This window comes from Mastomys coucha, unplaced genomic scaffold (assembly GCF_008632895.1).
Source record: "Mastomys coucha isolate ucsf_1 unplaced genomic scaffold, UCSF_Mcou_1 pScaffold12, whole genome shotgun sequence".
In the NCBI taxonomy this organism is placed as follows: Eukaryota; Metazoa; Chordata; class Mammalia; order Rodentia; family Muridae; genus Mastomys; species Mastomys coucha.
This window is the reverse complement of record NW_022196894.1, coordinates 31,938,480-31,951,109: the sequence shown is the minus strand read 5'-3', so window position 1 is coordinate 31,951,109 and position 12,630 is coordinate 31,938,480. Positions and strand designations below refer to the sequence as shown.

At 43.6% G+C, this 12,630-nt stretch overlaps 1 protein-coding gene across 22 annotated transcripts in view; it reads left to right on the top strand.

Annotated features, from left to right (window-relative positions):
* The window catches only part of Kalrn (kalirin RhoGEF kinase), a 604,914-nt gene that overhangs the window by 330,219 nt on the left and 262,065 nt on the right, over positions 1 to 12,630 (top strand). For all 22 annotated transcript variants that reach the window (XM_031363740.1, XM_031363737.1, XM_031363736.1 and 19 more), the window contains exons 15-16: positions 3,956 to 4,122; positions 12,224 to 12,343. In XM_031363740.1, coding sequence (XP_031219600.1) covers positions 3,956 to 4,122; positions 12,224 to 12,343 — 287 coding nt within the window. The remainder of the gene's footprint in view (positions 1 to 3,955; positions 4,123 to 12,223; positions 12,344 to 12,630) is intronic.

Sequence of the window (12,630 nt, the reverse complement as noted above, 5' to 3'; positions counted from 1 at the left end):
GTGCTTCACTAGTGCTCCACAATCCTGTGGTGTAAGCCAGTGCTTCACCAATGCTCCACAATCCTGTGGTGTAAGCCAGTGCTTCACTAATGCTCCACAATCCTGTGATGTAAGCCAGTGCTTCACTAGTGCTCCATAATCCTGTGATGTAAGCCAGTGCTTCACTAGTGCTCCACAATCCTGTGATGTAAGCCAGTGCTTCACCAATATTTCACAACACCATGATGCAAGCCAGTACTTCAGAATACAGCTACATTTTGAGAACCACCTGGCGAACATTTTTAAAATGCCAGTGTCTGAGCTCCATTGATTAGGGAGCCATCCTTAGTTAGCCTGCTTTAAGGCTCAGGCTGTCCTTAAGGACTTCTGAAGTATAACCAGAGTCGTCAACATCGATCTAAGAACCTGGCTAAATGACTCTGCACTTTCTTCCTTGGTTTTTACATACAAAATGTCACAGAAAGATGGATGGTAGGGATGGAGAAAAGAGAAAAGATGTTCTCTGTCTGTGGCGAACACAGAAATTTAAGGACAGAAACAGCTGAAAACCTTCTAGGTCTGGCATTATAGCCAGGGATGCTCAGCGCTCTCTCTCTCTCTCTCTCTCTCTCTCTCTCTCTCTCTCTCTCTCTCTCTCTCTCTCTCACTCTCTCTGAGAAAATTAAAACGATAATGGATGCTGAGAGTGTTACTCAGTGGCAGGACACTTGCCTCACATGCTCAGTCCTGGGTCCAATTCTAGCACCTCAAAAAAATCAAAATAATAAAGTGGCACCATGACCTAAAAGCCAAAGAAACTAGAGAGCCACTTGTTATTAGCTGTGACCTTCACACACATACGGTATACACTTAGAAGTTTCATCAGTAATCAGCACTATATTCTCATTAATTTCCCTCAAGAAAAAGGACAATTTGAAAAAAATGTGTATTTGGAGCTGACAAAATGCCAAACACCATATATACTATACCTGGTTCTTACAGCAACCATAGGTTATGATTCCCATTTTACAGATGAAGAGAGTGGGGCTTAGGGAAAGGTACAGAGCCAAGACTGTTATTACCCTTAACGGGTTTCAGAACATAGCCTCAAACCTAAGCCTGTCCCTCCTCAGAGCTCTCCACCATTCTGCACAAACTCACTTCTCCCCCAAAGAGGCATGCTTGCTCACTGTGCAGAGTGATAAATGAGCAATACGAGCCAAGAACAGGGAGAGAAGAAGCAATGGCGAGTGGAACAAACATGGCCCTGGCATCAGAGAGCCTATAGTCCAGTGACAATGTGAGTAAGGTGTAAGAAGTCATCCTTGAGAGGGAACTGGGCCAGTTCCCTATAGGGGGACACTAAGAAGAAATCTCAAAAAAAAAAATTAAAGACAAATATACTCATTCTTTGTTGACGGGAGAAAAAGACAATCTTGTCTTCCCGCATTGTTACTGGGAGCCCCTATGCAGGACAGGCAGGTCTATCATTAAATTGAGGGTAGTGTTGTCAACAAAAGCATACTCTACTCAGAGGTGATGTCTGGAGACGGTCCAGTTGGTAGGGTTTAACTGGAACTCGAACCAGTGTGATTAGGAGCAGAGGAAGGAAGAGTGTGACTGTGGGATGGTGTGGCCAGGATAAGTCCATATGTTCCTCTCATTCCCTTCCCCTGTAACTGAGATTGTAGAGGTGTAGCAGGCATCCTCTTCATCCCTGTAGCCCACATTATATAAAACAAGAGAGACAAACAGAATTGCACAGCCTGGGTCTTGGGGTTCTCAATGACACGCTGAACAAGCTTTCTTGGTGAGTCGCTACCTCTGGGCAGCCATTCACATATGCAGTGGCAGGGTTCAGTCATCTGCCTGTTAGAGAAAGACAAAGCCCAGCGCTCTGAATGCTAGAGATGTGGTGAAGCGTAGGTTGTCTGGAATAGAGTCACACCGTAAGTGCAGTGAAGCAGAGGTGGGTCTGAAATTATATTTCCAGAAAGTCAGCACAGGATCAGAGTTATCCCCCTGCCCCTGGTACATCCTTCACCCCATCCCCTGCTAACCTTCACCCCCAATGTGGGCAAACCACAGGGAGTAGAAATCGCTTCAGCTCTTCATTTTATTTCAGTCCAGAAGATGTTCTACCTACTGCACCCTTCTGGTGACTGAAAATAGTAAGCAGTGGGGGGTGGCTGCCAAAAGAACAAGCCGTTCTCTTCCGTCTCCCACAGATATTTCAGGAGCTGGGACTTGGAATTATGAAACTCACAGAAAAAAATAAACATAAGAAGATACTGAAATTATTACCATGTAACACCAGAAAATATTTTTCCCACTCTCCCATATTGTCCTTATATAAAACTCTATTTTTGCCTTAAGAAATGAGTTTCCCCTCGTGTGGGCGGACTCGCCTGTGCTTCCCAGATGCAAATGCAGGCATGCTGGAGACAGGGATGAGTTTCCAATGGTGTGTCAGGGTGATGGAGGCATCTCTCAGAGAAGACTGAGTTTGTGGATGGCCATGGGTTAAGGTTGAGGTGCTCCTTTGAGAATTTATCTGCAAGGATTTTAATGTGAACCCCCATTACTGGTTGGATCCCTATTCTTCTGTATCTCAGACAGGATATAGCATCAAGATGCTTAGCTGCTTTGGATCGCAGACCACAGAATGAGAAATCAGAGGAAAGATATGGACTGAAGAGTGAGCCATGCATAGCCAAGTAGAGTCAGGGATCAGCATAGAAGGGAAAACCTTCAAATAAGTAGACAATCGTGAGAATCAGGAAACAGCATGGGTCACCGTTTGCATCCTGGACAGGAACCAAGAAGGCTTGAATATAAGAACACCATTGGAAACTCATCCCTGCCTCCAGGCATCTGCACCTGCATCTGCATCTGCATCTGGAAAGCACAGACAGGTCTGCCCACATGAGGGGAAATTCATTTCTGGAGCCAAAAATAGAGTTTTATATGATTCTAACTCAGGACTGGTTCCAGAGCTAGCACACATTCCATGTTGACTTTGCAATCTGAGACTGAAAGTCTAGCCACCAGCAAGAGAAGAGATGAGCTAAAGCGAGTCCCTTTATCCCACCTGGCATTATCAGTGACCCTCCTAAAGCAGAAATCCAGTTGAGGTAGGCTTCCCTGGACCTGTTGCTCATGGGCAGAGAAGGAAGTGTGCAAATGCACTCAATCATCATGAGAGGGATACAGCAAGATCGAGGCAGGGAGGTTGATGAGGGAGCACCGAGCCTTTGGCTGGTAGGTACTGACTGCAGCACCTGCTCCAGGTTGACTGTGTGTCTAGGTTGGGTGCTATGTTCATAAACACTGGAAACACATGTCAGCAAGGGACTGGCCTTAGACCTGCTTTGAGTCAGTAGAATGATGGGCAAGCTCTGTGTGTGAGCAAAACTTAAAGGTAAAGGTTTTCTGAATGTGAATGACATTCATTATCCCTGTGGGATTGTTGGGAACATTTATCATGTATATTTGGGAGATAGCATTGATTTCTTAGGAGACCTAAGTCGTTAGCTGCTTTCATCTAATCATAAATTATACCTAACCAGTTAAAATAGAACATGAGACAGGGTCCTTTTGATTTGGTTTTATCATGTCCAAGATGACTCAAGTTTGTTTATGAATCTGGGTGTTGGCAAGTCTCCAAACAGGGGCTGCCAGGAGCTGTCTCACCTAGGTTGGATCTCCAGAGTTACAGCACCCTCTCTTCCACGTATGAAAAGGAACTGGTCCTGTCATGTGTTAAGAATTGCCTCCTGGACAAAGGAGCTGGCATTATCCTAAGTGAGGACTGATTACAGGATCTGTCCAGCTGCACCATGAGCTGTGTAGCCATTGGCTGAAGGCCAATAATGGCCACTCCCAAAGTCCAGCTTTCTTACATAATTAAACGTTGTCAGCTCCATGCTGCCTGGGCTTTAATTGTTTATGGTTTGTTTGTTTTTTTTTAAACCAGGAATCGAGTTAATCTGTGAAAAAGACATTGACCTGGCAGCTCAGGTGCAGGAGTTACTGGAGTTTCTCCACGAAAAGCAGCATGAACTGGAGCTCAATGCGGAGCAGACACACAAGCGGCTAGAGCAGTGTCTCCAGCTACGGCACCTCCAGGCTGAGGTCAAACAGGTGAGCCTGCCTGGCACCTGCCCTCTTGTAGGGAGGCACATGGAGCCACGGGTGTGCCCTCTGAGTAACCCAGCCTTAGAAAAGAAGTTGAGGTGTGAATTAGTTGGATTAATTTCTGCAAGCCTGGCTGTTGTCAAAAAAGACCCAGTGGGAGAATGGCTCAAACTATGAATGCATTAATCCTCTCTCATACAATGCTCTAGGAACATTCCAGAGGATCCTCAGTGTTCTTCACTGCATGCATTCTCTCCTCTCCTGTGCTTGATTCTGTCACATAGTTAATGAGAAATAAAAACCCTTTCTCAGTAATTATATTCCACTGTAGAGCTAGGTTGCTCTCCTTGGGGCACCTCGGTGCCTAGTCCAGCTCCTAACACAGAGTTGGTAAGTAATGATTCAGTAGTAGTAATTATCATTATTTTCAATGTGTGTATGGTTCTTATAATAACACTTTTGGGAACTGGGAATATTGCTCTGTGGGTAAAGTACTCATCACACCAACACAAGGAACTGAGTGTGGATCCCCATCACCCACACACAAGGCAGGCATAGCAGAGTGAGTGCACCCACAGAGCAAAGTCAGGGTAGGGTCAAATAGAGATAGACAGATCCTCAGGATCCATTGGCTAGCTAGTGTAGATGAATTGGTGAGGTCCAGTCCAGCCAGAGACCCTACCTCAGAAAGCAGTGCTGGGGCTGGAGAGATGGTTCAATAGTTAAGAGCACTCACTGCTCTTGCAGAAAACCCATGTTCAGCTCCCAGCATTCACATGGTGGTGCAGAACTGTCCATAACTCCAGTTCCAATAGAGTTCAATACCTTCTTCTGACCTCTGCAGACACCAGACACATACATGATGTGTATACATATATACAGGTAAAACACTCATGTGTATGAATTCAATTGTTAGGAAAGAAGGAAGGAAGGAAAAGGAGAGTGAAGCTGAGAAAGACATTAAACATTAGTGTGTGGCCTCCATATGCACACAGACGTGCACACATAAATACACACACATGCACATACACATATACATGCACATACACATGCACATACACATATCCACAGTCACATATGTGAATACATACATAAGTATCATACAAGAACATTTTCTTGCCATTTAAAAGTTAATGTTAAAAAGGAAAAGAAAGAGAACTCTTATCTGCACAAGGTATTATATCCAGCATTTTACTGGAGGACATACTCAGAAACATATACAATGGCACACTTGTAAATGTTGCTATCCCAAGCAGCCTACATGGCAGATATTGTGAACAGTGATGGAGGCTTCTCTTGATAGAGCAAAGACTGAAGACGTGGAAATATTAGCAGTTCTACTTCTGGGTGCTATTTCTGTGCCCAGAAATATTCATAGCTTCTCTCTGAGGCAGACACTATTCCCATTCTTCAGATGAGGCCACTAGAGTTAGAGGATCCCCAGACTCTAGTCACAACATGGAAAGAACACACTACTACCCTCCAGGGGTCTAGGAATGCCTGGCAGGTCAGCCTGCCACCTTACCTCAGTGGCTGCTGACGTCTGCATCACCACCTCCTAAGAGACCCAGTGACCTGCTTTGGAGGCCAAGCTTCACCTCCCAAATGATTCTGGGTAGGGAAGCATCTTCCACTCTTTTTTTTTAAGATTTATTTTATTTATTTTATGTGTATGGGTACACTGTAACTGTACAGATGGCCGTGAGCTATCATGTGAGTGGCTGCTGGGAATTGAACTCAGGACCTCTGCTAGCCCCGCTCGCTCTGGCTGACTGTAGCTGTCTTCAGGCGCACCAGAGAGGGCGTCAGATCTCATTACAGGTGGTTGTGAGCCACCATGTGGTTGCTGGGATCCGAACTCAGGATCTTCGGAAGCATCTTCCACTCTTGTACGTGTTTTCTTATGTGCAGGGATAACTGGAGCTTAGATTTAAATTAACTGAGTTGGCACTGACATATCATGTTGTTTAACTACTGCTCAGTTGTTTACATTTAGGATGTCTCTTTCTAATGGTTATGTCACCTTTGTCACGTGGTTGCCATGTTGGATGAAATGGTCTCCATTACCCCGAGCTTCTGATGAGCACTCAGCCAGAGCTCATGTACCCATGTCCTGAAGGTCTGAGAGCCACACACTGAGCTGCTATCTAGATATGCTCAGCCTAATCAGACCAGGGTCCCATCTGAGCTCCCAGGAAAACCTGTTATTCATACAGAGGACATGGTGGAAGTGCCAGCATGACACTAGTGGCATGCATACAAATTTTAACACTCTTGGAATCATGGCAGTGCATTATTTTCATATGGGAAGAAAAGAAAGATCTTACTTCACGGGAATAAGCTGTTGGGTGAAGGATTATCTATAAGTAAGAAAACTGGGGTACCATAGGGTCAGGGAACAACAGGGCCCTCTTGAATTGTTAGGTGAAACTTGCATCTCAGAAATCCAGGGTTTCCCTCTGCAGGGGCCCACAACCCCCCTGTGCATACAGAAGCCATAGAGAGAATGAGCAGCGGAACTCAGACAGGCTTCCACGGACTCACCATATCTGAGATGGGCAGGGGTAGCCTTGGCTCCACAGAGAATGGCACGTGCCTGAGGCCAGTGGGGCTGCAGCATGTCAAAGTCTACCTGTGTGCCCGTGCCTGGTCACTTTCATGAGCAGTGGATAGTAGGAATGGACTTTCAAATAAAGTAGAGAACAGAATACTCCTGATGAACTTTGAAGAAAAATCCAGACTTTTGCTTTTGCTTTTTGCTTTAAGTTCTGTTCAGTGGTCTGATATCTAAATGTAATCCCATTGGTAATTTCATAAATTGGAGGACATCATTTCCTTCTGCAGGTGCCTACTCAGCAGCAAGGCATGGATAGCCCACAGGGGAATTGTAGTTAAAAATCTGTACAAGGATGAATGCTCTCAAGAGACAGAGGTAGCCATCTGAGTCCAAGGCCAGCCTGGTCTCTAGAATGAGTTCCAGGACAGCTAGGGCTACACAGAGAAAGCCTGTCTAGAAAAAACAAACAAACAAACAAGAAAGAATGAGTGCTCACCTGACACTTGAGAAACCCGCAGAGGCCTTTCTGGAGGACAGTGGTCCTTCACGGCGGCAGGAACTGCTGCTTGGTTAAGCTACCTTGCCTCATTAGTCAGACCCGCCTTCCTTGTCAGTGGAGGCCCCTTCATCAAGGATCCATCCGATCCAGCTTCAAAGGAAACATTTGTGTCTGATGGAAATTGGTGGAGCAGGAAATATTGATTTCTAAGCTGTTGACACTTGGAAAAAAGGAGTTAATTTAGATGTCAGTATTGATCAGTGAAGCTAAGTTTAGATGCAGGCTTCAGAGAATATATTCTCAGAGAGAGGAAGGGAGGGAGAGAGAGAGAGAAAGAGAGGAGAGAGAGAAGAAGGGGGAAACACCTTAATTGAAGTGCCATTAATGAGGCCAAAATCAGAGGGATCAATACTGTGTTCTGATACTACTCTGTTGCTGGAACTCATACATTAAAGGTTTGCATTTAACTGTGTGTGGCCATCATAATCCTAAGTGTAGTTATCCGGAAACTATATTAAAGTGAAGCTTTAAAGAATGAAGAATTCATAGACATTTGACTGAAATTTATCCTCAGCTATCCCGAACAAATGAAATGTCACAGACTGATAAATGCCACAGATTTCTTGTTTGGTGACCGACTGTATCTAAGGCAGGCAGGACACATAGCTCTGGGGAAAACCAGACCGCAAAGGGAAACCACTGCACTGATTACAGCACATGGCGCAGGTCCCAGGTCACCCAAAAGCCACTCAGATTAGTCTCCAGGCCCCACAGAATTCTCTGGCTGCTTCCAGGAACATTACCACTTAAGGTAAAGATGATCTCTCACATCTATCAGATAAATTCAGGTGGAGATTGGGGGATGATGTAATGGCATAAAACAGAATGCATGTCCATATGGATTCTGTATGTACATATTGAATATAAAATGAGAGAACGTGTATTTGTAAAATAATTGGATTGCTTCTGTGGGCCAAATCTGGCCATAATTTGCTTATAGTATCAGTATAGACACTTAGAACAAAGAAAAATATTAGCCTGCCCTTATGCTTATGTGATGGTTACTGTGTTCATTTTTTGGTGAGTGTGTATCAGAGTCAGAAAGGAGCTGGCACAGGTCCAAGCGAAAACAAAAGGACATTGTTTCCTAATGGAGATAATTAGAGGACATACTGCAATATGGACACAGCCTATAAAGTCATAAATGATTAACACATATAATTGCATGCACGTCCAGAACTAAGGAATTCTGAAGGTAGACATCTAGGGAGCCAAGAATTTATTTTGTGGTTGGAGTCACAGAAGTAACCAGACCTCGAGAGAGGTCATCTACAGTAGCAATCCAGAGTCACTTGACTTGAGAAGAACTTCTTGGCTTTATGGTGGGTATGACCAGGAGAACAGTCGTCTGCAAGCCTTTTCTCCAACCTCCAAGAGAACTGGATCCATGCTGCCCAGTTTGAGGGCATCATCATCTGTGTGTAGCCATTGTCTATTCCTGGTGTGGGTTTACATGAGCCTCTTTGACCCAAGGTCTATATTTTTAGCTCTCCCACTAATCAAAGACAGTCTAAGCTGAGTTCTTGACCTGGCATTTTAGTCCCCAAACAGTAATATTCTTTCTTCTAATCTCTGGTTTCTACATATTCAGTTTCTTTCTGAATACAAACGGTTCTCCAAGGTTAGAGGGACAATCTTTGGATTTTATCATGGTATGAAGTGTTAGAGCAGAAAATGACCTTTAAAGCTATCTGTCTCCATAAAAGTCCCAGTCCCTTTCTCTTTGCTATGATAAAACACCCTGACAAAAATGACTTGCAAGAGAAGGATTTCCTTGGGCTTACCGAGAGATACAGTGTATCGTGGTGGGGAAGCCATGGCAGCAGACACAAAAAGCCATGCTTGTCAGGAGCTTCAGTGCTCAGGAGCAGAAAATGAACAAAAAGTAGCTTACTGTTTAAAGCATTGAGGGCTGCCAGGTAACCCACTTCCTCCCAAAGAGTGTGGCAGAAACCATCTTGGGACTAAGTGTTCATATGCATGAATCTATGGAAGACATTTTTACATTCAAACCATAGCACTAACCCGTTAGGTAAATTGTTACTGCGGTTGATTAGAGCAAAATGCTACTATTATGATGTGAAAAGTGCTTTTACATTAAGGATTTTATTTTTATTCTAACTCTTTTGTTCAGTGAAGGAAAGTAGACACATTTTACAGGTGAGAAAGCTGACCTTTGATTAAATGTTTCTAAAGTCACAGTTTGATATTAATAGGACCAATATTTCCTCATTTTAGTTACAATATTTCCCCCACTGCCTAGCACATTTGGATGCTTAAGGGATAATAACTAACACATTTGACGAACCAGAAGAATTGAAAGAACCTCATAATAGACAGATATGCCAACAGGACTCTCAGTGATCTGATGACAAAGGATGATAGCAATCTGAGAAACTGGTGCGACATCAAATGGTGTTCATTTAAATGACCGAATAAAGTTAAATGGCTTTCTTTTTTTTTTTTTCCTCACTGGGAGAATTGTAACTGAAGAATCACAGCACTATCTATCTTTGCTCCAAACTGAAAATCAAAACTAGCAGCATCACAGGCATCATCATCCAGCTTAGCATTTCCTGCTGCATTGCCTCAGCCCCATGACACCAAAAGGAGGGATATGCAGACATGGAGGAGACCACTGGGGTTCAGGAAGTTATCGATTTTACCAAAGGACAAAGTCAGGCTCTCTGACTTCAAATGTTAGTCTTCTCTCCATTATGCCCATTTTGCTTCCAGAACTGACTCACAGCGCTCAGTTCCACCTTGGCTTAAAGCCATGGCTATAAACTCCCATGCATCTCTGTATTCCTAAAGTCCGATCATTAGGACTCTAAAGTCCCAGAATGCCTTGTAAACAGCATTTTGGAAATACAGATAAACAAGAATATCATATGATTTACTGAAAGAAGTAGATATGCAAGTGCATGACATCACTTGGTGGGGACGCTGGGAAGTGAGTATTCCCACCACCATAGTATAACTGATGTGGCTAGAACTAGAGGAAAATATTCTAGCAAGACTCTCGAGGAGTAGACTAACGTGGACTTGTGATGCTCATGCAGAAGGCATTTTGATGACACCCATGAATGAGTCTCCAAAGCAAGCAGAAAGCAGTGAAACATGCTAGAGGGACACAGTTAAAAATATATACTGTGAGCTCCGTTTTCCCAAAGAGGCAAAGAATTTGGCCTTGCAGTCTGTGAATGCATGTTCCCAGATCAACAGGCAGCTTTTCAAAGTCATTAGCACCTCAAGCCAGCCAGCCACAGTCCACCAGGGACAACAAGAGTTTTACACATACGTGCTGAACAGTTAGTTATTTCCTACAGCTAATTACTATCCAGACTAGCATCTCATCCACAATCTGCCAGATTGGCCACGAATTAACATCTCAATCCAAATCACCCAGCTCTGGCAGAATTTATCTCTCCCGTTAGCTATGCACAATGAGGCATCAGTCAGCTACTGCTTAGGAATGAAATCCACAGGGTGCCTATGAGGGTTATGGGGCCAGAGACGAGGAGAACAAATTTCCCATTTGTTCAACACAAGAAATAAAAAGCTAAGACCCAATGAGAAATAGATTGCAGCATCCTCTTTTACAAGGAGTGACAGACAGATGGTATTCATTGATTTTTGAAATCTCAGAACATTTTTCCTCACCAAGCAAGAGTCTCAGGCTCCCTAGAAAAGGAGATGCTTGCCAGTATCCTGGTGACCACATACCAGGTAAGTCTTCAGAGCCTAGGGTCTTCCCTTTGGATTAGTTGTTCCAAGTCTGTTAGCCTGATAATTACATCTCTATTTCCTTGACCACTCTAGACCAGGAGTTCTCAACCTGTGGGTTGTGACCATAAGAAAACATAGTTTCAATGTTCTTAGGAACCCCCAACCATGCATTTATTTTTGTTGATACTTCATAACTATAATTTTGCTACTAAGCCGTGTCTCATGGTCATAACCCACAGGTTGAGAACCACTGCTCTCTGGACAGTATTCATTCTTGTTCCCCTTCTCCTGATATTTCCCATTTTAGATTTCTTTTCCCCAGTACTTATCAGGAACCCTCAAGGTCATATTCAGACCACCGGGTAATTTAAGTTGGTTAGACTTTACTTTCTCTTTTGGTAATGATCTGTTCTTTGAATTTTGCTTGCTTTCTGTCCTTCCTCTGGGTTGTTTGCCTACTCAAGCTTATAGACTCTGGGTTGCTGTTTAAGATCTAGGCCCCAGAATATGACTTAATCTTTATTACTTTCAAAACATTACTATGCGAGAGCCATTAAGTGAATATAGGAGATTAACATTTGACTGGAAGATTGCCCTAGACTTTAGGGAGTTCACATTTTTAAGAAGTAGGTGAAATATAGGTTGAGATTACTAAAAAAAAAAAGTTGTTCTGTGGTAAGTCACGCTAAAGTGAATCACACAGAATACACCAGCCATACTGCATGAGGAAGAGATTACTTTTAATAAGAAGAAAGAAGCATGAACAAATTCAAGAGGTTCTTACTTGAACTGGGCTCTTTAAAAACAAAAAGAAAGAGGGAAGAGGAAAGGATATGATCCAAATACACTGTATGAAATTCTCAACAAATAAACAAAACAAAAATACATAAGTAATAAAACACTGAAAGAAAAAGATATTAACAATTGGAATTTCTGTATACCATTCTGTGCTCGAGAAAGAAGTTTAGACATGCATAAAATACAGCCAGAAGAAGTCATGTTAATTAAGTTGGTGGGAACCTTGGGACAGCAGAATAATACGGGGAGGGAATGACCTGAGAATGAAGCTGGTTCAGGAAATACAAGCCTTATGACAGCAGATACAGGGAGATTAGAAAGATGGCGCTTCAGGATCCTTGTTGTCCTCTCTCTAACAGGAAAGAGAAAAGATAGTCCTTTGATTGAGGCAGCCATAGGGAAAGCAACAGCTCTGGAGAAACTGTGGAGAGCCATTCACCTGAGTGCTTATCCCAACTCCCTAGGTTCTGGGATGGATCCGCAATGGAGAGTCGATGCTCAACGCCAGCCTGGTCAACGCCAGCTCTTTGTCTGAGGCAGAGCAGCTGCAGCGGGAGCATGAACAGTTCCAGCTAGCCATCGAGGTAACCCCCAAATCTGGATGCACTGTCTCTGTTCACCTCTTTGACTCTGGCTGTTGGGTAGGATGGCTGTCTGAGACAGCGCTGCCTCGGGTGGTGGAGCCCTTGTGCTTTCTAGTAACAGTGCAGGAACCTCCTTCACACTTGGGTATCCAGAATGCAGGTTTCATTCTGCCCCCAGGATATCAGGAGCCATGTATGCACACTTCAGATGAGAATATTTTCCGTTCCTTCAAGCGTTAAGGCCCTAGTGCAGTTAGATTTTTACCTTTTTTTTTTTTTTTTTTTTT